At 42.7% G+C, this 27,266-nt stretch overlaps 1 protein-coding gene across 4 annotated transcripts in view; it reads left to right on the plus strand.

Moving 5' to 3' along the window:
- Positions 1-27,266, plus strand: part of PRKCQ (protein kinase C theta) — a gene marked incomplete at its 5' end in the record, with an annotated part of 105,751 nt that overhangs the window by 49,876 nt on the left and 28,609 nt on the right. For all 4 annotated transcript variants that reach the window (XM_081226775.1, XM_081226776.1, XM_081226777.1 and 1 more), the window contains 2 exons: positions 20,788-20,879; positions 23,019-23,081. In XM_081226775.1, coding sequence (XP_081082901.1) covers positions 20,788-20,879; positions 23,019-23,081 — 155 coding nt within the window. The remainder of the gene's footprint in view (positions 1-20,787; positions 20,880-23,018; positions 23,082-27,266) is intronic.

Raw genomic sequence — 27,266 nt, forward strand, 5'->3', positions numbered from 1 at the left:
GCACAGCTCCCGGGGCTCAGCTTTGGATTTGGCCCCGCCTCTGCGTGTAGGTCGCCTGAGGGTGTCTGTTCCTCACTCAGACAGGACGGGGTTTAAGGAGCCGCTGATTCGGGGGCTCTGGCTCACTCAGGTCGGCGGGGAGGGAGGGGTATGGAGTGCAGGGCGAGCCTGTGGCGGCAGAGGCTGGTGTGACATTGAACCAGCCTGAGGAGCGCCGTGCGTTCTCCCGGGGACGTTGTCCCTGGATCACAGGACCCTGGCAGTGGCGGGCTGCACAGGCTCCTGGGAGGGGAGATTTGGAGTGTGACCTGTGCTTGCACACAGGCTTCTTGGTGGCGGCAGCAGCAGCCTTAGCATCTCATGCCCGTCTCTGGGGTCCGCGCTGATAGCCGCGGCTCACGCCCGTCTCTGGAGCTCCTTTAAGCAGTGCTCTTAATCCCCTTTCCTTGCGCACCGTGAAACAAAGAGGCAAGAAAAAGTCTCTTGCCTCTTCGGCAGCTCCAGACTTCTTCCCGGACTCCCTCCCGGCTAGCTGTGGTGCACTAAGCCCCTGCAGGCTGTGTTCACGCAGCCAACCCCAGTCCTCTCCCTGGGATCTGACCTCCGAAGCCCGAGCCTCAGCTCCTAGCCCCGCGTGCCCCAGCGGGTGAGCAGACAAGCCTCTCGGGCTGGTGAGTGCCGGTCGGCACCGAGCCTCTGTGCGGGAATCTCTCCGCTCCCCTGTTGCTGTGCTCTCCTCCATGGCTCCGAAGCTTTCCCCCTCTGCCCCCCGCAGTCTCTGCCCGTGAAGGCGCTTCCTAGTGTGTGGACACCTTTCCTCCTTCAAAGCTCCCTCCCACTGGTGCAGGTTCCGTCCCTATTCTTTTGTCTCTGTTTTTTTTTTCTTTTGCCCTACCCAGGTACGTGGGGAGTTTCTTGCCTTTTGGGAGGTCTGAGGTCTTCTGCCAGCGTTCAGTAGGTGTTCTGTAGGAATTGTTCCACGTGTAGATGTACTTCTGATGTATTTGTGGGGAGGAAGGTGATCTCCACATCTTACTCTTCCACCATCTTGAAGCTCCTCCAAAGATGAGGCAGTTTTGAAGAAATACTTTTGCAAAAGCATCTGAGTTAAACAGTAACTCTCTGTAATGACAAAGACTTAAAAAAGAATATGGTTAAAGATCTAATGAGAGTTCATTTGATAAGGAAATGTAGTTATTTTTGTGATATACATTTTAAAATAATAACTGGAAGTATGGCTGATTACATTATACCAGGACATAACAATTTGGGGAATACTTATATATCTGTACAAATACAACACAAAAGAGGCTTAGTGTTACTTTCTGACAGTGCTTCCCATGCAATTCAGCATAACAAATAAACTTAGTTTGTTTTCTCTCCTTATAAAAAGAGAGATGTTAAACTAATCTTTTGAAATGTTCCTGGGGCTCTCTGGACAATCTCAGTTGGTTTGAGGTCAAAAAGATTTCATTTAGAATTTGATTTGTGGGAAGTTTGTCAAAAACATCAAAAGGTTTAAAAATACATGGTCAAATAGGACATAGAACACTGTGAAATAGTAGTTATTCATTTCACCAGTGATAACTTGAAGACTTCGCAGGTAAATATAGAAAGTTAAGTAATTGTTTAAAATATCTTATCTCTTTTAATAGAGAAGACTCAGTTTTAAGTAATCAAAGATCTAGTAAAGATAATGGGAATCACAGGAAGTTATTTTGCAGAACCTTTCACGATAGCTTATCAGAAGTAGACCAATAGTGCAAAAGAACTTTTCCTTTTAAGAAAGAGAAAACCAATTTTAATTTTGACTAAAACTTTTTTTAACTTAAATAAATTCATTCCAATCTTAGATAGCTTAACCATGCATAAAATTTAGTTCCCAAGATTCTTTTTCCCACAACTCTCTACAGTTTTTTCCTATGTTTTCCCTTTTTCCCATTCTGAAATAAACAAATATTAACAAGGTTCCATTTAGAACAAAATTACTTTTTTTCTCAACAAAAATACATCTCTATTCCTCATACCTTCGTCAAAATCACACATCCTACTTTCCTTGCATACAGATATCCACCTTATTATTTCCAATAGCTTTAATTATATATATTAGAATGTTTAACCCTAAAAATACTTAATTTTAGTGAAAATAAAGAAGTAAACAACTGTAAACTGTCTTTTACGTTAGCATTCTGTGGCTTAATATAGTTTTTAAAATTTCTTGAAACATGCTCTCTGATAGTAAATATTTCAGTGTGGCACAAAAAAAAATTTACTAATAGACCCAAATATCTTTGGTTGCTCTGTAGGAAGCCAAAAGTAGATAAACCCGTGTTCAGTAACTGGTGTTTCAATATTTTATCTTATTTGGAAATTATCTAGATATTTAATGCCTATCTATCATTTAATTTAACTTAGCAAAACTTTGTTTCAGGTTACCACAAAGTTTTGAGGAAACTATTTTAAAAGTTACCTAAAACCTTTTATCCCATTTACATCTATTTAATTCACTTGTTCTCAATAATTATGTTTAGACTACCCACAGAAACTTTGTGAGTCATTAGACAAAGTCAACCATCACCCCCGAGCTACTTTTCTTGCTGAAAACTTTGTAACAGAAATAACATGAGCTAATTTGAGCAGTAAAACAATTAAAGTTGTACATCTGCATTATTTTCAATGCTAATAATTCTTAAGACACATTTTAATTAAAATCCAACGAACTCCAACTAGCTTTTATTTACCAAGGATTATCTCAGACCATGTGAATTTGAGAAGCATTTGGGTTAGTTTCTATTACCGGCATACCTTGCTTTATTGTACTTCACAAATACTGCATTTTTTATAAATCAAAGCTTTATGGCAAGCCTGCATTGAGCAAGTATGCCGGTGCCATTTTTCCAACGGCGTTTTCTCACTTCATGTCTGTGTCATGTTAATTCTTGCAGTATTTCAAACTTTTTAATGTTACATTTGTTATGGTGGTCTGTGCTTAGTGATCTTTGATGTTACTACTGTAATTGCTTTGTTGCACCATGAACTATGTCCATGTAAGACAGCAAACTTAACTGGCAGATGCTACATGTGTTCTGACTGCTCCACTGACCAGCCGTTTCTCTCCCTCTCTTTGGGTTCCCCCCTAGTCCCTGAGACACAATATTGAAAGTAAGGCCAGTTAATAACCCTACAATGGCCTCTAAGTGTTTAGTGAAAGGAAGAGTCACATATCTCTCACTTTAAATCAAAAGCTAGAAATTATTAGGCTTAGTGAGGAAGGCATGTTGAAACCTAAGATAAGTCGAAAGGTAGGCCTCTTGCACCAACCATTAGCCAAGGTGTAAATGCAAAGGAAAAATTCTTGAAGGAAATTAAAAGTGCTAATCCAGTGAACACAGTAATGATAAGAAAATGATACAGTCTTATTGCGGATAGTCTGGATAACTCAAATCAGCCACATATTCCCTTAAGCCAAAGCCTAACCCAGAGCAAGGCCCTACTCTCTCCAACTCTGTGAAGGCTGAGAGAGGTGAGGAAACTGCAGAAGAGAAGTCTGAAGCTAGCAGAGGTTGGTTCATGAGGTTTAAGGAAAGAAGCCATATACATAACATAAAAGTGCAAGCTGAAGCAGCAGGGGCTGCTTATCTACAGGATTTAGCGAAGATAATTAACCAACGTGTCTCCACTAACAACAAATTTTCAATGTAGATGATAGAGCCTTATAATGGAAGAAGATGCCATCTAGGTTTTCCATAGCTAGAGAGAAGTCGGTGCCTGGCTTCAAAGGGCCGACTGACTCTCTTGTTAGGGGCAAATGCAGCTGTGACTTAAAGTTGAAGCCAATGCTCATTTACCATTCCAAAAATCCTAGGGCCCTTAAGAATTATGCTAAATCTACCCTGCCTGGCTCTATAAATGGAACAACGGAGGCTGGATGACAGTACATCTGTTTACAACATGGTTTACTGAATATTTTAAGTTCACTGTTGAGATCTACTGCTCAGGTAAAAAAAAAAAAAAAAAAAAAAGGTTCCTTTCAAAATATTACTGCTCTTTGCAATGCGCCTGGTCACCCAAGAGCCCTGATCGAGATATAAAATGAGATTACTGTTGTTTCCATGCTTGCTAGCACAGCATCCATTCTGCAGCCCAGAGATCAAGGTGTGAATTCAACTTCCAAGTCTTATTATTTAAGAAATACATTTTATAAGATTAAATCCGCCATAAATGGTGATTCCTCTGATGGATATGGGCAAAGTAAATCGAAAACCTTGTGGAAAGAATTCACCATTCTAGATGCCGTTAAGAACATCCATGATTCACGGGAAGAAATCAAAATATCAACATTAACAGGAGTTTAAAAGAATCTGATTCCAACCCTCATGGATGGCTTTTAGGCATCCAAGCCTTCAGTGGAGGCAGTAACTGCAGATGTGGTGGAAACAGCAGGAGAACTAGAATTAGAAGTGGAGGCCGAAGATGTGACTGAATTGATGCAATCCCATGATCAAATTTTAATGGATGAGGAGTTACTTCTATGGATGAGCAAAGAAAGTGGTTTCTTGGCTAAGAATCTACCTCTGGTAAAGATGCTGTGAAGATTGTTATATAAACTTAGCTGATAGAGCAGTGGCAGGGTTTGAAAGAACTGACTCCAGTTCTGAAAGTTCTATGGGTAAAATGCTATCAAACAGCATTGCCTGCTGTGGAGAAATCATTCATGAAAGGAGGAGTCAATCAATAGAGCAAACCTCATTGTTGTCTTAAGAAATTACCATAGTTACACCCACCTTCAGCAACCACCACTCTGATTAGTCAGCAGTCACCAACACTGAGGTAAGACCCTCCACCAGCAAAAAGATTATGACTTGATGAATGCTCAGATGATGATTAGCAATTTTTAGCAATAAAGTATTTTTAATTAAGGTATATATATGTATTTTTTAACACATAATGCTATTGCACACTTAATAGCCTACAGTATAAACATAACCTTTATATGCACTAGGAAATCAAAAAATTTGTGTGACTTGCTATATTATGATATTAGCCTTATTGTGAGGGCCTGGAACTCAACCTGCAATATCACCGAGGGATGCAGGTATATTTCTGGGAGTTTTAGGAATACTTAATTCATATAAGTGCTTAATTTTCTTCAAACCAATTAAATTGAGCTTTTTTTTTTTTTTTACAATTTTAGTAATACCATACACATACAACACATATACACAGACACATAAACATACAGAGAGGTGCAAACAGAGACCTTATAGCTTTCATTTTAAAATTACTACCATGAATCAGCTATAATAATACAAAATTCACTACTTATAAAAGCAGCTGAATCTAAGTTGTTTACCTGGTGGAGGGAATACGTTAAGGTTACCCGCTCAGACAGCTGAAGCTTTTGCACTAATGTTTGTGGGGAAGACACTTACTTATAAGATTTTTTGTTCACCTAAGTTTCAAATGACCTTCCCCCTTTCGTTTTCCTTCTGATACGAATTACCTCCCTAAAGTTTATATAACGTTTACATCTCAAAGGCACAGGGATAGAATGTAAGTTCCTCCAAGAAGGACTTTGGTTTCCTAAGGCCAGAATTTTTACAATACATACACGCCTTTTGAGATAAATAGGGGAGGTTGTGGGATTGGTGATAGGAATAGTTGGATTTTTGAACTGCCTCTAGAGCTGAATTTCTAGTTTTGCAAAAATTTTAAGATCATGACAGTAGCTCTCAATTCCTCAAAGAATTGGGTTGCAGCCTAAATGACATCATAAATTGATCCACCCCATCCAACTAAATTATCCTTAATTCGCTTTTTTTTTCTTTTATATCAGGGAGAAGATTTCTAACTAAGATGGAAATCAAAAGATCTCTATGTTCTGGATTTAGAGCTGTTTGCCTTTGGAATGTTTTAGTAAATCCTTTCACAAAGGCTTTAGAAGGTTTTTCTTTCCCTCTGGGGTGTACATAGTTTTATTTTGGCTTAGGGGAAGAGGCCTAAAAAAAAAAATTCCTATGAGCTTCCAATTTCTGACCAACTTCTTACCACTGAGCTACTTTTTAAAGAAATCCTTATAAATATCTTGCCAGTTTTCAATCGGGACAAACAGCAGATATTTCTTGCAGTATTGAACAGCCCCTTGTACTTGATGTCCCCAAAGGGGATACAAAAGTTATTATATTTTCCTCTCTTTATCATGTTCTACAAGAGATCCAGGGGAGCTGACCCTCACCTTAGCTGGCTTCTGCCAGTTTTCGTGGGATCACATCTGCAGGCTCTGCGTGGGGTTTAATGTAGACAGTATAGCTCTGGTATCTACCATAACTTGGTAATTGTTTTTCATTCATTTTAATTTTAGTTTGCCTTAGCTGCTTAAGGGAATAATGTAGCAGTTTACCAGAAAATCCCCCAGAGTCTCAACCATCCTGGGGAGCGCCCTTTGGGGGCCCTCCTTTAAGGGTAGATATGGGGCTGTCTGTAAAGCCACTAACTTGGTGGATTTTATGGTCCTATTGCCTCTTTAGAGTAGAAAGACAATTTAGACCGGATTACTAGAATGAGTATTCAACTAAAGGAGGACAGAGACGAGCAGTAAAGGTTATATAACGTTCATTTTACCATCTATTTTAGGTACCTCTTGTGCCTTTAATTTTTCATTAGCCTTTTGCACAAATTTTTCAATGAAGCTATTTTGGCATCTTGAAGGCTTTTGAAGGCTTCTGCATGCCAGTTAAAATACGTATCCCCATTCTGTTTGTTTGATTTGGGAGCCCTTCCTTTCAAGGGCACTTCTCAGATGATCTCAACTAATTGGAACTTTCCTCATAATGGCCGTTGCAATCTCTCCAAGGGCCGGCAGCGTTTGGTAGGACCCTTAGCCACAAAGGTAGTTCAACCACGTTTCTGTCCAGCCGGATTTTGGAGTCCCCATCGTGACAGTTACCAGGCTAAGTTCTCAGAACCCCAAACAACAATCCTAAGTTATTTTTAGTAAGATTTTTGCCATTTTTATAGATATCTGCAGCTTCTAGAATTATAGTTCTTAGATATAAAACAAGTATGTGGCACACTTAACTCTTTAGAATTTAAAGGTCTCATTTTTTTGGGCTAAGCCTTTGGGTCTCTCGGAGCCAGGTGAATAACTAAGGGATATGCCACGGGGTTGGAGGTTGTGTGGTTTTTTATAGTGTGCCTCATTGCATGGAAATTTTGAGGTTGGCAGCTGACCTAGTGTCACTCTAACCCATTCCATGACCAACTTGTCCTAACACAGGAGTCTCTGTGTTAGGTGGTGAGCATTCTGACAGTTTAAATGCTCGATCCATGGCCACCAATTTTGTGGCTTTTCTTGCTTCTGAAGTTCCCATCAACAATAGCCTTTATCTACACAAGACAAACAAACACGCACCTTAACACACCAGCAGTAACCAAGAGATATCACTGCAGCCCGGCCAAGGCAAAGACCTTGCACACCAACAATTCCCAACATGGAACCAGGGACTGGGCGAAGGACTGAACCAGCAAACCCCAAAGAATGGGGAACCACAGCTGCCACCAGCAGCTCCCAGCATGGAATCTGGAGGAGGATTCCAAACAGATGGGGAACTGCAGACTAAACCACCAGCAGCTCCCAGCATGGAACTAGTGGTTCCAATCAAATGGGGGACTGGATAGCCAATTAAATTAGATCAGGAGCCCAACGCAAAGAGCAGAGCTCAAAACCAAGGGGAACTTACCCACGGCCCTTGAAGCGGCAGGAAAGATGATGCACTCCAAGTATTCGTCCCTGTGTCTCCTGTTGTCCTCAGAGCCATCAGATGTTTCCTTCGGATCCCGTCACCATCACTAAATCTGTTAAGACACAAAATTGAACTGAGTAAATTTAGAATTCTAATTGGCTTTATTCGGTGGCTAACGAATTGGGCAGCCTCCCAGCTAGCAACTACCAGGGAGCTCTGAGGAGCTGCATGAAGTGAAGACTTTATTGGCAGAAATGGGGGAGGGACAAGGAAAGAGCAGACTGTTTCAGGCAAGATCACCTTCCCTTAGGGAAGAAGGGCTTTTATCAGGGGCATTACCTGTCTTCCACTGACCAGAAAGATCCAGACTGACCGGTTAAGATTACATCGCTGGGGAAGGTTGGAACTGCAAATAGGTTAGATATTAAGTCTCAGTTTGGTGATGTGGGCTTAACACAAGTGACTCCATTTGGGGACTATTATCTCTCTAAAAAAAAAAAAAAAAGAAGATACATCTAACACTTCTTTGGGGTTTTTTTTTAAGGAACTAATTTTTCCTTAGAAATGAAAAGTGGACTGTGGTCTGCATTCATCTGTGTCTCCTTTGAATCCTGAAAGGCCCATCTGTGCTCAGATAGTTTCAGTAGCCTTACAATTTCACACCTACAAGACGTTTCAGATCATATGAGCACATCTCCGGGCCTCTCCCCCCAGGCTGAATGTGAGCAAAGGCCCAAAGGTTTTGCAGGCTTCCGAACGTCAGGAGTGAGGGTGCTAGTGTTAATTCATGTATTTACACCACTGCCCTCGACATCCACACGCCCTGTCTGAACCAGGTGATGCTTCTTTGTCAGCATTAGTGTGCAACGTCTCTTTTATGAAAAAGAAAACTGAGTTTCACTTTCCCTTTATAGAACGCATGAGGCTTAACTTCCAGGGTGGCCTCACCATGGTCACTCCTCTGCTCATGATTTCAGAGCAGGAGTTGACGCCTGACGCTTCACGTGACTTTCAACAAGTCACCGAACCTTTCTTTGTAAGCTCCGTTGTCCCCTTTTAGCCTCCAAAGGGATAACGTTCAAAAAAGAAAATAGCATTTGCAGGGAAGTTTGAATCCTTCATGGAGAAAGTGCCATATGAACTGCAAGTTATTATTATTTGAAATAGAAGAAAAATGACTTCAGCATGGCAGTTTTTTTTAAAGTGTGTCATTCTGGAATTCCCATAGTTTGAAGGTAAAATCCACCTGAGATTGCCAGAAGGTTTTTCAGGTCAAGCATTCTATTCAGAAACTACCTCATCTGAAGCTTTCAAACAACACTTTAATCCACAAACCCTCCAGCTGCGTTAGGAGCGCTAGCAACTATCACAATTTTAACAAGGAAAAGAAAACCCACATCCTCAAAAACACTTATCCATGAACTAAGACAAGAATTAACTTTTTGTGTTGTCCCCATTTGTAAGTAACGGAGAAGTCTCTTCTCTTTACAGGACTCTGGCAGTTTTCTGATAACGAAGATTGCTTGAAAATTGTTATTTCAGAAATGGCACATCACTTTGATGTGCTTCAGATGTCCGTTCTGTGCAACTAAAGTATGATTCAGCAGACGTTAGATTCACAGTAAACATACCAAAAAGAGTCAATTTACAGTAGACACGTGGTAAATTCCTGTTGTACTCAAAAAGCTTGCCTTACACACACACACCCTCACAAGACACTGGTGGTAAGAGGCAATCAATGAACAAACATGCAGGAATTCTGTGACTACACGTGTTGCCTGCTGCGTCTGAAATGCCGTGCCCTTTCCACACACCTGCTTTTAAGCTCACAGATATTTTCTCACCTTTATGTGGTTTGTTTCTTCAAGGCTCGTGTGCCCACACTGTTCGTCTGTTCCTCCATCAGCTGTTCTCCCAAAGCCACAGAACACCAGCTTCCCTCGAAACACGGACATTTTGCATCTCCTTCAAGGGTATCCTGGAAAGTAACCTCTCTTGTCTGCGAAGCTACTCGCCCTCCTTTGAAGGGTCAAAGAGGATCTCCCCCCTAAATATCTTTCAGATTCACCAAATCCTACTTAGTGACCATTATCCTTCACCTCCTCAGGCTTCTCAGCTGACAAGACCTAGAAAGGTGGTTTTGTTCCTGTGGTTTGCCCCTTTCTGTGACTGCTTTCAGATGCATTTATTTGGTTTCTCCATTTAAATAGTATTTTCCCTTGATATCAAGAAGCATGTTTTCTCTCTTTTTAAAAAATTATCCCACAGCATTCTAGACAATGTTCTTGGGGTAGGGAGCTGTAGGGGAAGAAAAATAAAAAGAAATGGTCTTCTGGTAAATTACATTGGCTGACTGTGGCACGTCTGCCAGCATCCTCAGGTTCCAGAAAGGCTGGCCGAGAGGAGAGGACGTCCACCCTTGGTGTCCACTCTTCGACCCCTCTGTGCCCTTCAAGTCCATTATCTCCCCCTCGACCCAAGTCCCCTTGATCTTGTGCCCCTACCAGCCTGTGGACTCTCTACCTTGACCTCAAAATCATTCTTATCTACCTCTCGTCTCTCCACATTAACACTTAGGTCACTTATGTGTCCTTTTCTCAGCTGACAGTCTTAGAGAAAATACACGATCAATAGCAAACGGCAGCCTAATACGTGTCATTCCCAGCGTTCTGACAACAGGGCACCCAGAGGTGCATCCCCCTATTCCACCAAAGACCACGTGCGTTGGAGGGGACACGGCACACACCTCAAGGAAAGGATAACTGCAGGACTCTGCAAACAGGCAGTAGTTGACACTGTGGGAATACGTGAGAGTTGGGATAAACCCACGGAAGTGGTTCAAGGACCAAACCAAAGCGAAGCCCCCTCGTAAGGAGGAGGGGAAAGAAGAGGGAAAGTGACAGCGCAGATCCCTCAGGGAGGTGAGGGGAGGACTAGGCGAGTAGGGTCACTGGAAGCCAGGAGAGAGAAGGATGTCAGGAAGGAGGGGCCCATGGGGTCAGGCTGGTGAGGAGCCCACCTGTTGACTGTCATTTAGGGGCAACAGAAGGAAGCATCCTATTGGGAGGCTGAGGACGACATATGTCAGGTGACAGAGGGGTAGCTGGTGGGTGGGTGAACTTGGCGGTTACACGGCAGTCTTTCAGAAAGTGTGTTTCCGAAGGTGGACGCTTGTTATGATCACAGGGTTCAAGGGTTATGAGTAATGGAGAATGCTCCCAAAAGGGAGGAATTTGTGGTGGAAGATTCTGGAAGAGGAAGGGGTTAGGATACAGCAAACACAAGGAGAGGGGTCACTTCTGAGAGAGGACGTGTGAGGAAGAGGCGGGGGGGAGAGACTAAGAAGAGGAGGAAATCCGGGAGGGCTCACCGTGGTGGTGATCACCGCAATAAATAAAGTAGGAAGTGTCTCCAGGCTGGAAATGAGAGGGACAGGAACGGGACCATGGAGACAGAAGAAAGGGCTTGACACATCAGCAGTAGGGGCTCCAGTAAAGGCTGAGTAACACACAGAAGCACAAATTGCGAGTGACCATCTAAGAGCCAGAGTTTGGAGACAAAGTACGTGATGAAAATTTCCCAGGGACGGAAAACTGGCAAAGTGAAAACAATCTTCAACACAAATAAGTTGACATAAAACTTACTGTGTAACTTCTACCACCATTTTATAATGATTTGTATTTATCCAGAATGTGAATGAGCTCTTAAATCCTACGTGTTTAATAGGATAAAAGAAATAAACAGTAATTCTCCAAGAAACTATGAAAAAAATATTTCTAGAAGAGCAATTACACATATTTTAAGTGGACACTATCAACCAAAATAAAGATGTTTTTAGAAGTCATATTTTTCAGATTTTAAATAGAAACTGCAGTGCTACCTTCTTTGTGTAATTTCTACCTTGATAGGGTGAATAAACATTAGAATTTAGTAGAACTTAATAGTCTCCATCTTCAGCCATTATTTTATTAATTTTTTATGAACTCCACATGAGGAAGACTAAAGAAGGTTTTTCTTCTTGTACATTTGTATTTTAATGCATTAGCTGGTCTATAGCTACTAGCGTTTTTTTTGTTTTTTTGTTTTTTAGTAGACTATTTTTTAGAGCAGATTTAGGTTCACAGAAAAACTGAGTGGAAGGTACAGAGACTTCTCATGCATCCCCTTCCTCTCTCCACACCTCGCACATTCCCCTATTTTTAACACTTTATTTATTTATTTATGGCCGCGCAGTGCAGCTTGTGGGAGCCTAGTTCCCGGACCAGGGATTGAACCCTGGCCCTCGGCAGTGAGAGCACGGAGTCCTAACCGCTGGACCACCAGGGAATCCCCATTAACATCTTGCTTTAGTCTAGTGTGTTTGTTATAACTGATGCAGCATCATATTTATATATTATTATTACCTAAAGTCCATAGTTTATATTAGGGGTTTTATATTGAACATTCTATGCGTTTTGACAAATGTCTGACATGCATTCACCATTACAGCATCATACAGAACAGTTTCACTATCCTAAAAATCCTCTGTGCTCTACCTGTTCATCCCTCCCACCCCCTACCCCGCAGCCCGTGGCAACCACTGATTTTTTTCTGTCTCCATAGTTTGGCCTTTTTCATGTCATATAATTAAAAATCACACAGTATATATAGCCTTCTTGTTGGCTTCTTTCACTAAGCAACATGCATTTGGGATTCCTCCATGTCTTTTCATGGCTTAATAGTTCATTTTTTTATTACTGAATAGTATTCCATTGTCTGGATGTACTATAATTTATCCCTCACCTATTGAGAGACATCTTGGTTGCTTATAGCTACTAATTTGATTTGTTATACTCTTTTTTTTTCTATTGTAATGACAGACTATATGAAAATTTTAAGAGCAGGAAGGGGTTGTAGAGGTTACCACATCAGATACTCTCATTCTGCAGCTAAGGAAACTGAGATCCAATCGTGATCAGCCTAGCTGATCACAGTCTAGTCTCTTTTCTAGATCATACTGTCAATCCAAAACTTAGTAAAGTTGAGATTTCAAGGTACCTAGACACCAAATCCAACTCATTTAATTGGTCAGTTATCTATTGCATGTCCTCAACCTTAGAACCAAGCATCTCCCCCATGGACCAAGGCACCATGGCCCCTCATCCCTCATTCCCATCCCATCTCTAGGACCCCAGAATTCCATGCCCCAGTAGCTCAAAACATGTGCATTTCCCTGTTGTGGAGGCTAGGGGCTGGAGGGGGTAGGATGCTTTCCCCATTCAGCAACTTCACTAGTACAAGATTTGGAAGAATTCTAAATTCATCACATACCTTCTTGGTCATTATGAAGGTATGTTTCTCAAGATATATATAGAGAGAGAACATATTGGAATATAGAACATATTTAACTTGTTCTAACAATAATACACATAATAAAGGTTACTATGTATGGAGTTCTTACTGTATGTCAGGCACAGGGCTAAATACTTGATGTGGATTATTTAATTTTAGATATGGACCAACTCGCCTTCATCCTTCAGGGCACACCTTCCCTCACTTTCCACTGGCTAAAATAGGATATACCCCGAAGTTGAGTTGACGTGTACTCTCCGGTTTCCATATTGTTATATCAATACTGTCATCTTGGATGTTACAGCATTTATTACATATGCTTAACACATGATACTCTGAAAAGGATACTGGTATACTTGGATGTTTTTAATAAATATTGGTATTCTAATTTTATTTCCTCAGACATGCAAATCTTCTCGTATGAAATTTATTAATTTACTAGCCTTGGGGGAAAAACCTGAATAAAATGACTATAATTATTCTTTTCCTCCGTTTCTTATTTTTTCTGGAGAGGGAATCTATATTCCTGATCTCATGTGCATGATATTTACTAAGTTCTCCATGTATTTTCAAAATTCATTGTTATAGGTTTGATAAAATTATAAAATCTTTAATGCTACAGAGTTCTCACTTATCCAATAATGTATGCACATTTGGCAACAGTTCCCTTATTGGTTCAGTACTTGACTAGCTATACTGAATAGTCATCGTTACTAAATAATTTTCCATGTTCTTTATTTTCATTCTCTTATTAAAAGCAAATGTAATCATATTAAGGAGAAATCAGGGTAGAAGCTACATCATATTAGAATAACTGAGTCCTCTTTACATTTCCCCTTTACTAGAATATCCATTCACAAAATGTCCTTCTAAAGAATGATCTCATGTTTGAAACACTGATATTTTGACAGCCCTAGGGCTTTTAATTTCTCTAGGACATTCATATATGCAAACACAGCCCTGTGAGAATCACACCACTGATTTTGTTAAATCTATCACTTTAATCTTGTATTAATCATCTTTCATATTGTAAATGTAAGATTTTACTTTAGTGATGCTTCCGTTTTTAGATTTTTGTTATTCTTTTTAAAAAGAATTACTCTGTTTGTATTATGGTGATTAAAAGTGATGTTGAAAGTATTTTATCACATGACTCTACCCCCCTGTACCTGGTCATGCTTGTTCCTAATACTTAAGCCTGCCAGTTTCAACTTCAGGGAACTAAAAAAGATAGCATCTTACTTTACATCAGACACTGAATCGATATTTCCATGCCAGATAGCAAACCCCCATGGCACATATTGAGAATCTACACCATACAAACATCCAGTGATAGAAAACTCACTCACTTATAAATTCTTAGGGAAAATTCTTTAACATTTTCCCTAATTATAAAAGTAATTACACCAAAACATACTTTATTTATTTTTTGCTTTATAACAAATTTAATCAGTTATACATATACATATGTTCCCATATCCCCTCCCTTTTGCGTCTCCCTCCCACCCTCCCTATCCCACCCCTCCAGGCGGTCACAAAGCACCGAGCTGATCTCCCTGTGCTATGCGGCTGCTTCCCACTAGCTATCTACCTTACGTTTGGTAGTGTATATATGTCCATGCCGCTCTTTCACTTTGTCACAGTTTACCCTTCCCCCTCCCCATATCCTCAAGTCCATTCTCTACTTTAAAAATTGGAAAATACACAAAAGCATTATAAGAAGAAAAGAGTCGTTTCTAGTTATATCATTCAAGGCACCCAGAGGTAGGATTTTTTGAGTATTTCATCTTTCTTGTGTATCTTTTTCTCTTTGTCGTAGTGACAATTTAGTAACTTTAAAATCTTCAGCAGAGTAGGGTCATTTTCACATCAAAACCGTATTCCTTAAAACTTGCCTTTTATGTTAAAACCTAGTCTGTTCCAGGGACCCCTCTGTGTTTGGGAATATATATTTCTCAACATGCGTTGTATGTATATTGTATACAATAACTGTGGTCATAAATATAATAACAGCTGATATTTATAAAGCATTTACTATGTGCCAGTCCATGTTCTAGGCACGTTGCGTATTGTAGCTCATTTAATCTTCATAGCAACCTTCTGAAGTAGAGACTATTATTATCCCCATTTTACAGACAAGGAAATCGAGGTGGCCCCTACAGGGGTCAGAGGCACCACAGGTCAAACAACTGTCAGACAAGGGAACCGGGATTCACCCTTGGGCAGTTTGGTAGCAAAGTCCATCAGCCTAACTGCTCTATTGCCTCTTAGTAGAGACCCAGTCGTATCAGGGAAAACAATTTTAAAATTCGTGAAATGGATCACTGTTTGTACTTCCGTTATGGAAGAAAATAATTTGCTAGTTAATGCAAGATGACCCCGTGGGACAGTTAAACCAGAAAATACCAACTGAGCCCAAGTTCCCGGTGCAGGTGCAAACCTCTAGAAGCTCAGGCACATTATTTCTGACAGGTACTAATGAATCTATCAAAGGCAGAGTTTTACTAATTAGACTTACAGTAGAAATATAAACAGGCCGTAATGAATGAGTTTGCTGGTCTGCAGAGAGCCTTTCCTCCCTCCCTCCTTCACACACATACACATGCAACGCTTAGATATCAAAAGTATACATGTGATATCTGTTTGGTTTTTTTTTTTTTGATGGCTTTTAGTTTCTGTTGTATAACAAAGAGAATCAGCTATATGCACACACATATCCCCATATCTCCTCCCTCTTGCGTCTCCCTCCCACCCTCCCTATCCCACCCATCTAGGTGGTCACAAAGCACCGAGCTGATCTCCCTGTGCTATGCGGCTGCTTCCCACTAGCGATCTATTTTATATTTGGTAGTAAATATATGCCCATGCCACTCTCTCACTTCGTCCCAGCTTACCCTTCCCCCTCCCCGTGTCCTCAAGTCTGATGGCTTATTCTTTATGAAAAAGGAAATAAACCTGTTTTCTAGGGTGTTTTAGCTTATAGCTCACTAAACAAGGAAGGAATAGATCAAGTACTCCAGATTTGGAGTGGCTCCAGCCTTCTAAATTACATGGATACCTAAGACATAGAGTGTCAATGACCACACTGACACAGGCTGTGTGTATGTAGCAGCAGGGGGTTTGGGTGAGCCCGTGTCCAGGTGCCCTGCAGGTGTGCCATCAGGGTGCAAGCTCCGTCCCCACGTGGAGCCCTGGCTGGTTCTGTAAGCTCCTGGCTTGGGCAGCCTGGACCCCAGCTCTGTGCTCTTCCTCTACACAGGAAGTGCCTGTAATGCATCCCCACCACAGAGCTGTGGATGTCAAGAATGCAGCTCTCACAATTTGCAATTCCAAACTAAACCTTTGCTTGGTGGGGGACAATAAGTAGAAGTAAAGATGTAAACCTCCTTGGAGGTAGTGGTCAATCTGAAGGAGACTCACCTCCAGTATGACACTAGTCCAGACTCAGGACATCGGCAGTGTTAGTAACAAGGGTGGGATCCACAAAGTAGAGATTCAAAGGCAATATCTTGGTTGAATTTAGACCATAATGATTTAAAGGATTTGGCCTTGAAAACCACTGGGATTAGTACATATCTGCCATCTGAAAGATGATATTTTTTCCAGCGCTTAGATTGGCAAACTAAGTATTTGTATTTCTGTATATAGCTTTTACCTGCTTCCTCCTTTTTACCAGTATAAATCGCTTTCATGGCTAAATTTCATATAGAGATTTTACAAAGAAAATGAATACAAAGCAATTTAGATGTTAGAGGCCCCCTAAAGTGGCCTGTCATATTTTTGTAAGTACATAGGAGAAGAAAATATACCATTCTATCAGCCAAGTGATGAAAGATATTTGTAGACACTTTGGAAAATACAGTACTTTGTACACAAACACACAGAATCCTTTGCTACTTTCAATTTTTGAAAGAACTCAGTATATATATTTAAATGACTTTGCAAGAATAAATACCTTTATTAAAGGGGAAAAAAAAAGAGCCACAGAGCTCTGAATACCCATCTATCTCTAGAATATCAGCATTGATTATTTCCTTCGGTTGCCAGAAAATCACAGCAAAGCAATAACTAACTCTGACTCTCTTGTTTTTATGGGTCTGGCATACAGAACGGCATGTATGCCATAGGTGTATTTGCAAACTGGAGAGCTGAGAGATAAATAAGTATTGTTGAATGATGTATCAAATGCTTGCTTGTTAGCGAGAGGTTCTTCAGCGTTATTCAATGAATCACTTCTTCCAGTGGCTGTAATCATTGTACTGTCAAACCCCAAGTAAAACTGACTTCACGGACAGGATGGAAATAAGCTCAGTGTTTTACTGTTTCATTAATAAGAACCTTAGCCATTTCCCTGCAGGAGGGAACACCCTGAGTAAGGCAACCTTCCTCTTTTAAAATTCACTTTTCCTGGAGCTACTTGACAAAATGCTATGTTTTGCCACCCAAGTAGGCAAAGTAAAAAACTCACCAAGTGCTTGGACTGGGAGGGTAAATCCTAGAAGTTACTGAGTTTTAATCCTTTGTTTGGACTCTTTTCCGAAATCAGAAATAATACATACTCCTCTCTAAGCAGGGGTGCTCGAGATCTTTCTTAGAGAAAGAAACACACGATTCAGAAACAGAACACCAAGACCAATCAAAAAGTGATTCACCTGACACTCTGGTCTACAAAACAGCGCTGACCCATTCTCTCCTAACCCATTCTGCTTTTCAGCCCTCGGTGCATGGTGGGATTAATTTAGATGTTAAAGCAGTCAGGAACGTGACACACAGAGGTATTTGCCCCCAACTAGCCAAACGCTATTAGCATAACCAGGAGACTAATTAAACGGGAGGAAGCCCTCTGGCCTCTATTTTGTGACCTTCTTTGGGGCATCATGGTAGGTCATAACGAACCCAGCCATAATGCTGACCTCTGTGGAAGAAGGTTCAGAGAGAAGGCTCATCTCTATACCTTTCAGTTTACTTCCAATACACACTGCTTCTGGACAAAGATTTCTCAAGAATTTTGCAGCATAACACCTTCTTACCAACATGTGTTTTATCATCTGGGAAGCGCTACATAGGTCTTGTCATGTGCTCAATAACCAAAGTTTGTGAATTTCATATTTTCCTCCAAGAAAAAGGTAGAGAAATTAAGGTGAAAATCAGGGCATCTTTAGGCTAGTAAAGAGGAATTCGGTCAAAGAGTCTCACCAATACTTCTCATTTCTCAGAGGTTGAGACTGAGGCCCAGGGATGGTATGATTTACCTGATCACACAGCTAGTTAGAGACACACAGAGGTGAGAATTTCCTCTCTGCAGATGCTGTGCCAGGAGCTGTTGACAAATTCTAAGTCCAGGGCAGTTTTGGACCATCCTATCCCCACCCTACCCACCCCCCACCAGCATCACAACTTCAACTCTCACTCCACCCAGAAGAATCATTTGCATCAGTTAATGTATCACCGGCATTAAGAAGAGGGTCTTGGGGCTTCCCTGGTGGCGCAGTGGTTGAGAGTCCGCCTGCTGATGCAGGGGACACGGGTTCGCGCCCCGGTCCGGGAAGATCCCACATGCCGTGGAGCGGGTGGGCCCGTGAGCCATGGCCACTGAGCCTGCGCGTCCGGAGCCTGTGCTCCACAATGGGAGAGTCCACAACAGTGAGAGGCCCACGTACCGCAAAAAAAAAAAAAAAAAAAAAGAGGGTCTTTGCTGGAATAACACGTGTCACAAGCCCACATTCCCCTCGCTTTGCCTGCTTTGCATTTTCTCCCAGCTCTGACTGGAACAGAAAGATAGCGCTGGAGGAGATTTAACTTGTTGGAGATCTAACTCCCTGTTTTCGTCCTTCTTTCAAGATCCACAGGACTGTGTGGTTCCTTTCTCTGAGAAGTATCTGCTGGGTGTTTGTTTTTCTGACGTGCAAATGAAAATTAAGAAATGTGGAAATACGATAATATACAGTGATGATCAGCACCATTTCTTGAAGAGACTGTCTTTGCTCCATTGTATTGCATTTTCTCCTTTGTCAACGATCAGTTGACTATATTTACATGGGTCTGTTTCTAGGTTTTTCTGTTCCATTGATCTATTGGTCTGGTCTTTCACCGATACCACCATCTTGATTACGGTAGTTTTATAGTAAGTCTTGAAGTCGGGTAAGGTCAGTCCTCCAGTTTTGTTCTTCTTCAACATGTTGTTGGCTATCCTGGGTCTTTTGCCTCTCCTCCATGTAACCTTTAGAGTCAGTTTTGTCGATACCCACCAGGTAACTCACTGGGATTTTGACTGGGATTGTAGACAATCTGTAGGTCAAGTTCGGAGGCACTGACATCTTGGCAATATTGTCTTCCTATTTATGAATGTGGAATCTCTCTCCATTTGTTTAGTTCTTTTGACTGGCTTTTAAATTGTTTACTATGACAACAGCTACCAGTTCTGAAGTGCAGGCTGAGTGCCAACGCTGAGCTAGCTTTCCACATAGGTCATCTCATTTACCACTCACGACAACCCTATGAAGTAGGAATATTACTTCTTCCATTTTGCAGATGAAAAATATGAGGCTCAGGAGAGGTTAAGTAACTTCAAGGTCACAAATAGAGGAAATCTGAACTCGGGTCTGAGTAAGGGCAAAGCCCATTATCCTAACAGTTGGCTTGAGTCCCGTCTGTCCCAACTGTCTCCACGCCAACTGAGCAGATTACTAATTCTGTGGTTCACGAGGACTCTCAAAATCAGGGTGCTCCAAGGGTCATAAATATACCTATTGAGGAACTCTTGTCTCACACCATGGCGGAGCTCAGGCTCCCTGGAATCAGCCCCCTCTGATACTTCGACCACGGTCCGAAGACCACTCAGCCTTGCTTTTGACAGCTGCCGTTCAGGGGCAGTGGCTCTAACAACATGCATGGCGTCCTGTTAGGAGCAGCACAGCTTAGTGAGGTCAGGACTGGAAGGAAGTAAGCCCAGACTTGACTGTGAGCTCCCTGAAGGCAGGGCTGTCTCCATCTTGGATGGACGAGGCACGCATGAGCGTGCCCACTCTTGCTCTGGCCATGCCCGAAGAATACATTCAGAACTACTTACTGAGTGTTGAACGAGTGAACGCTTTCAAGCCCTGCCCCTGTAGTCAGAGCCCCCGGTTTGTACTCTTTACCATCTACACACTGTCAATTTCAGTAGGTATACAGCCAGCACCCATTAAGTGCCCAAGACCATCCCACTGTCGGGTGGTCAAGTCCGGGTGGACCCTCCCTCGTGCTGTGCCCCATCTGCTGCACGCTAGCATCCAGGCATCCTAGCAAACATCACACATACTCCTCCTGGATCCCCCAGGTTTCTTGGGGTTCAGAAATGCTATACAGATCCGGTAAATTGTCTTGCCAGCCTTTTTATAAGGGATTTCAAGACAGAATTGGTTCCTCTGAAATAATGAAATCCATTTAAAAAGTAATCCTCATTTTCTTATTTTTTTTTTTTTTTTTGCGGTACGTGGGCCTCTCACTGTTGTGGCCTCTCCCGTTGCGGAGCACAGGCTCCGGACGCGCAGGCTCAGTGGCCCTGGCTCACGGGCCCAGCTGCTTCGCGGCATGTGGGCTATTCCCAGACCGGGGCACGAACCCGTGTCCCCTGCATCGGCAGGCGGACTCTCAACCACTGCGCCACCAGGGAAGCCCTTCGTTTTCTTATTTTAAAGAAGCTCACAGTTGGGATGGTTGTGTCTTTCCGCAGGAAAACCTCTTTTTTGTGATGGAGTATCTCAACGGAGGAGACTTAATGTACCACATCCAGAGCTGCCACAAGTTCGATCTTTGCAGAGCCACGTAAGAGCCCTTGAAGGGTTGGGGGGGGTTCCCGCTGGTCTTGTCAGGGACTGGGGTCCACTGTGCCCGCACCATGCTTTTCCCCACGTGGCACTTTTCCTGTTTATCACTCAATGTGGGCCTAAACCCCAGGGCGAGGTGACCCCAGGAACACATCCAATGAGGCAGCTGTTTTCCCAGCTTGTGAAGCTTAAATTCAAGTCGCTTTTATTTCATTTCTCTGCCGCGAGATCAACTACTTAGTTTCTTAAGGAGCCACCCCACTTCATCAGGCTTCTAAATCATGTGAACCCAGAAGCAATATTTGCCCCTTGAATAGAAGTCAAATGGAGCACAGATGGGCAAGGCGGTCACTGGATGGGGCTTTGTGGAGGCCTTTCAAGGGAAGCTCAGTGTGAAGGCATCAAACAGTCAGCTCTGGGGGCAGGAGAATTAGGAAGAGACATTTGCTCTCTCTCGAGAATACATTCTCCTTCTTTGGCATCAAGCCACTCCAGGCACTGGGGAAATCGAGCAGGGTGGGTTTACTAGGTAGGACTGCAGCTGCGTCCTGCAGAAGCCCCGCCCCCTTCCTCCATCAGGCCCTCTTTCCTGAGTCATCAAACCACTGAGATGGCCAAACACGAGAAAACTGTGCCCCTGGCTCCGCTTAAAAGGGTGGGTGCACACTAGCCTTGCTTGCTGTATGCTCAGTAACCTCACTCGCCCCTAATGAACACTTGGAGGGGTTCAGATCGAGCTGTGTTGAGAGACACACTTTTCCACGAGCTCCTACAGAAACCCCAGCTGAAGCGGCTGTTTTGTCGAATCCAGTGGGTAGTACGCCACCAATCTCGTTGCTTCCAGGAACCATCGGCCAAGTGCCCGGAGATAATTTTCTGAGATTCCTGCAGCACAGAAATCATCAGGTATTTTTCTGCTAGAAAGGATGATCGGGGTCCCTTCCAGGTGTGTAAGGCGTGAAAGCCATCGCAGACACGTGCTATCTATCTGTCCTCACTGCGTCCCAGGAAGGGGTTTCTGCGCTCTTCTCCAAGATCCAGCAGACCTCACTTGCAGGAAGTTCTCCCTTATCTCTAACCTTAATCCTCCTGTAAACTCGCCTCCTTTGAGTCTGTCATCTTTGAAGGTGGAGAGCAAGGTATCACCTCCCAGCTTCTAATACAGGCGTATCTCGTTTGATTGCACTTCACTTTATCATGCTTTGCAGATACTTTGTTTTTTTATAAAGGAAGGTTTGTGGCAGCTCTGTGTTGCCAGACGATGGTTAGCGCCTTTTAGCCATATTTTTTTTTTTTTTTTTTTTTTTTTTGCAGTATGCGGGCCTCTCACTGCTGTGGCCTCTCCCGTTGTGGAGCACAGGCTCCGGACACGCAGGCTCAGCGGCCATGGCTCACGGGCCCAGCCGCTCCGCGGCATGTGGGATCTTCCCAGACCGGGGCACGAACCCGTGTCCCCTGCATCTGCAGGCAGACTCTCAACCACTGCACCACCAGGGAAGCCCTAGCCATATTTTTTTAACTGAAGTATAGTTCACAAGTATTTAATTAAGATATGTACATTTTTTTTAGACATAATACTATTGCGTGCTTCATAGGCGACACTGTAGTGTCAACATAATTTTATACGCACTGGGAAACCAAAAAAACTCGTGTGACTCGCTGTATTGCAGTGGTCTGGAACCGAACTCGTGAGATCCCTGAGGTCTGCCTGTGTGCATTCCTCCTCCTCTCAGGCTGCACTTCTTACACAGGAAGAAGTCAGGTCTATGTGGAATGCCCTGCAGACAGGTCTGAGGGGTCCAAGTAGATTTTAAAATAAAAGGGAAAACTATTTCCCTATTATTACATTTAGTGTTTTTGAATGTTCTATTAGCAAAGAAAAAAAATGACAGTTTGACCATTATAGTTTACAATATAAGAATAAGCCCTAGATGCGGGTAGGGCTAAATATACCAGCTCCATTTCATTCTCTCAGGGCTGAAGCTGGATGTGTAGAATGGATGATATCTTCCTTTTGTTCTGATTAAACAAAATTCCATGTGCACATTTAGCAGAGCGCTGCACACTCACTATATAAAAAGGGGAATTTTTTTTCCTAGTAAACATTCATGTTGAGCCTTGATTTTCCTTCCCTCAGGTTCTATGCTGCTGAAATCATTCTCGGTCTGCAGTTCCTTCATTCCAAAGGAATAGTCTACAGGTAAATTTTACTCTTTGGAAACAAGTACTGGGATAACTGGATTTCCTGGTCCAGGTGATTTCATCACTGTGCTTGAGTGACATGAAGTGGTCAGTGTGCTTCTGTGGCAGAAAGTTCCACACCCGGGCTTCCTGCCCAGAGTGACAGCACGGAGAGTGATTTACCAACCAAGTAAGAAATTCCGCTCTCAAAAGCAATAAGGCTCTGATCTCATTTTGTTCTTCATTGCAGTCCTGTTGTTCTCCCTCTCTCCTACCTTTGTCTCATTTCCTTCCGTTACTTTCTCTTTGGCCTCTTATTGTTGCTTTCTTTCTTCTGTCTTTTGTATCTCTCCTTCTTGCCTGTATTTGCATATTGAATGTCCTCCTTTCTGGTGAGGGAGGAAGGGAGGCCTTCCTTGAACAAACACACCTGCGCAAACCTACAAGCCTACACCTTGTCCGCATGCCCAGGATTCCATGTGTGCCCTCTTTCTTGAGTGGAGGTCTGTCCAGAATCTATTGGACACCATCATTTCACATCCTTCTTGGATGAAAGCTAATGTACTTCAGTCTCCTTACTTCTCTCAAAGCACAGTTGACACTTACTTATACAGATCTTCAAAGGCTTAGTTGTCCCGTTTCCGACTCACTGCAGATTGGGCGGGGTGGGGGGGTATACTGAAGAAAACAAAAAAAAAAAAGGAAGGAAGGAGCTGGACAGGATGCTGGCTGAGCAGCTGGAGGCCTACACAGTGACCACTGGTGACAAGGAAAGCTGAGAACCGACATAAAGGGAAGATGCAGGACAACCTCAAGGCCCTGAGACAGTGGGATCACGTGCTTTTCTGCAGCAGATGCTCACAGGAATGACTGGAGTCATCAGTACAGGCTAAGTGATGCTCCACACAGATTGTTGAAGATGGCCAACTGTGTATAATACAGTCCAGAAGCATTCCATCTGGGATGGCCAGTACTGGGCTTTGGTACTTACAGAATAGGCTGAAAATTCACTTAGGGAAACCTCTCCATGTCCAGAGGGTACAGGCAAGTGAGGGCTGCCCCATTTAGAGCCCAGAACTAAAGACTTAGGGGAGGTTTTGGAACTCATTTTTCTTAAGCTGTCTCTTTGGCATCCTTTGGATATACTTTTGTATTTGGGGGAGCGGGGGCTATCTATAAAACAATAGATTAAAAATCTGTTTTATACTATTCTTTAATCTTCAGGAAAGTGAGAAATACTCACCAGAACACTGAAAACCCTGATCAGATTCTGTGGTTGTTTTCCTATTTATATCTGTAATGCCTGCAATATCCCTAAGATATACCTATACTGAGACACTCAGTAGATTGTGTGGGATGGATGAATAGGAAAGAGGGAGGAAAAGTTAGGAAGATTGGAGAGAAGAGAGATCTCAGGGCTAAAAGGGACCTCATGCAACCAAACCCCACATGCCCCAGTATAGTCTCTTTCTCCACATCACGATCTTTCTTTTATTTCATCTTGTAAATTACTGACACTCAGGACAAAGACCAATGAGGGTCCATAAGTGTCTTTAATATCATAAATTGTACCCATTTTAGAGCTCTTACTACATCCATGAGAAATATTTTCTAAGGCTTCTTATGCACCACAAAGAAAGAATCCTGGGTTTATTTAGCAGTGTACTCACTGAGGTTGTAGGAGATCCTTGAAAGACATGGAATAATTAAAACTGGGGGAGGTCATCCAGCAGGTAAAGATTGGCCTTAAGAAATTATTCAACTGCCCATTGTAACTTTACTGGCCTCAACTTTTCGTTGGGCCACTGAATTAACAAGGGGATTCTATTAGTTTCCTTTTTCTGACCACTAATGATTATCATATTAGTTTTGAAGGGTTGCCGTAAGAAATTAGCACAAACCTGATGGCTTAAGCCAATAGAATTTACTCCCTCACAGCTCTGGAGTCCAGAGGTCCAAAATCAAGGTGTCAGCAGGGCCACACTCCCTCTGCAGGCTCTAGGGGAGGATCCTTCCTTGCCCCCTCCAGTTTTTGGTGGCCCCAGGTGTTCCTGGGCTGGAGATCACTCCAATCTCTGCCTCAGTCTTCACAGGGCCTTCTCTTCTCCCTGTGTCTTCCCTGTATGTCTCTTACAAGGATACTTGACATTGGATTTAGGGACCACCCAGATAATCCAAGATGATCTAATTTCAAGATCCTTAACTTCATTACATCTACAAATACCTTTTTTCCAAATAAGGTCTCACTCACAAGATTCCAGGGACTAGGACATAAATATCTTTGGCAGGGGGCACCACTAAACCCACTACAACTGGTAACGAAGACGGACCAGCCACTAAACACACAGCCTTGGTTAAGCATTGTGGTGGATGCAAAAGCTATCGAAGTCCCAACCTCTGGATCCATAATTAAGCCACTTTCTGGATTTTTATTTTGGGTTTTTGGGGAGGTAAAATGTAAGTACATGAAAAGACACAAACAGCATACTCTAAAAAATGTCTAAGTGAATAAGATTCTAATTAAAATAAGTGCCGGGACTTCCCTGGTGGCACCGTGGTTAAGAATCCGCCTCCAATGCAGGGGACACGGGTTCAAGCCCTGGTCCGGGAAGATGCCACATGCCACGGAGCAACTAAGCCTGTGCGCCCCAACTACTGAGTCTGCGCTCTAGAGCCCGTGAGCCACAACTACTGAAGCCCATGAGCCACAACTACTGAAGCCCGCACGCCTAGAGCCCATGCTCCGCAACAAGAGAAGCCACCACAATGAGAAGCCTGCACACCACAACGAAGAGTAGCCCCCGCTCACCGCAGCTAGAGAAAACTCACATGCAGCAATGAAGACCCAACGCAGCCAAACAAATAAATAAATAAGTTTATTTAAAAAAAAAAAAAGTAAGTACCAAAGGGAAGAATAATGAAGGTATCATCAGAAATGGGTGAGGGTATGCCAACAAAAAGTTCCTATCAGAAAGAGGATTTTTTTTTTAAAGGGGGAGAGGCTTTATAAATGGAAGAAGTGACTCCAGAAAAGGCACAGAAATAGGAGTAAGGAGGTCGAGTGGAGGAATATTAAACAACTTGCGTCCAGCTTTTCTGGAAAAGCTGTTGTTGGCAGTCACAAGAATTGAGGCCAAGAGATGTAGAGAAGCAGGTGGCAACATCAATCATCTACCATTACTGGTGGAATCGTAAAAGTGGTGGCATCTTAAAAGATGCCTCAGCCCTGGCTTAGGTTACATGTAAAACCAAGGAGCTGGAAAATATGCAAACATAGAAGAAGCAGAATCTAGAATCTCAAGTCTTAGAAATATTAGAACTGAAATGGACCTTAAGATGATCTTTGATCGATGACACTGGACCCAACCCATATATTTGAAACTACTTACAAATGCTTTCATGTGGATGATCTCATTGGATGCTCACAAGTTCTGTGGGATAAGCAAGGCAGGCATCACTGTACCCATTTTATGGATGAGTCATTAAAGGATCAGAGAGGAGACATGGCTTGGCTGAGCTACTTAGTAATAAAACTTGGATTTGGAAGCTGTTTCTTCTGGCTCCCACTTTGCCTCTTCCAAATGGAGAAGCTTTGCTATGTTGACAACACAATGGAAAGAAAGGCTTCCAGTGAATTCTCGGTTGTACCTGATGCCCTGATGTGCAGCCCTTTGAGCAGGTGGGTGCTTCCAAGAGCCATGCCATGTGACCTAGACCCTGAAGGCCCTTTCTGGGTCCTGGTGTCCTGTGAGGGACCTGTGAACACTCTGGCCTTTGGGTCCTGTGGCTTCTCCAGTTTGTCTTCCTCTGCCTTCATCCCTTCCTGCCCCTCAGGGTGTCTGGCTCTGCATGGCAGGCCTTCTGGACCTTTCCCCTTCTGACTTAGATCTCTCAAAGCTTCAATGACTTCCTCTCTCCCAGCCCTGTAGACACCCTACCCACTTTAGAGGGTGGATTGGAAATTGAACATGAAGCTTTCCTAGCTTGAGGCCTAGAGAACATTCATTTTTAGAATTGACTAAAATGTACCCTTGCAATCACAGAAGACTCTAGGTATCTGAGCAAGACCAGTTCAATGTGAAAGACCGGGTGAGCTTGGTTTAAGGGGATGTAAAAGAGGGTAAAGCCTGGATTTGCTGGGATAGATTGTATAATTTTAAGAGCCTTTGTTTTCCATTAGATAATTATGAATAAAAATAGTGAT

Source organism: Mesoplodon bidens (genome assembly GCF_964165515.1).
Source record: "Mesoplodon bidens genome assembly, chromosome: 3".
Lineage (NCBI taxonomy): Eukaryota > Metazoa > Chordata > Mammalia > Artiodactyla > Ziphiidae > Mesoplodon > Mesoplodon bidens.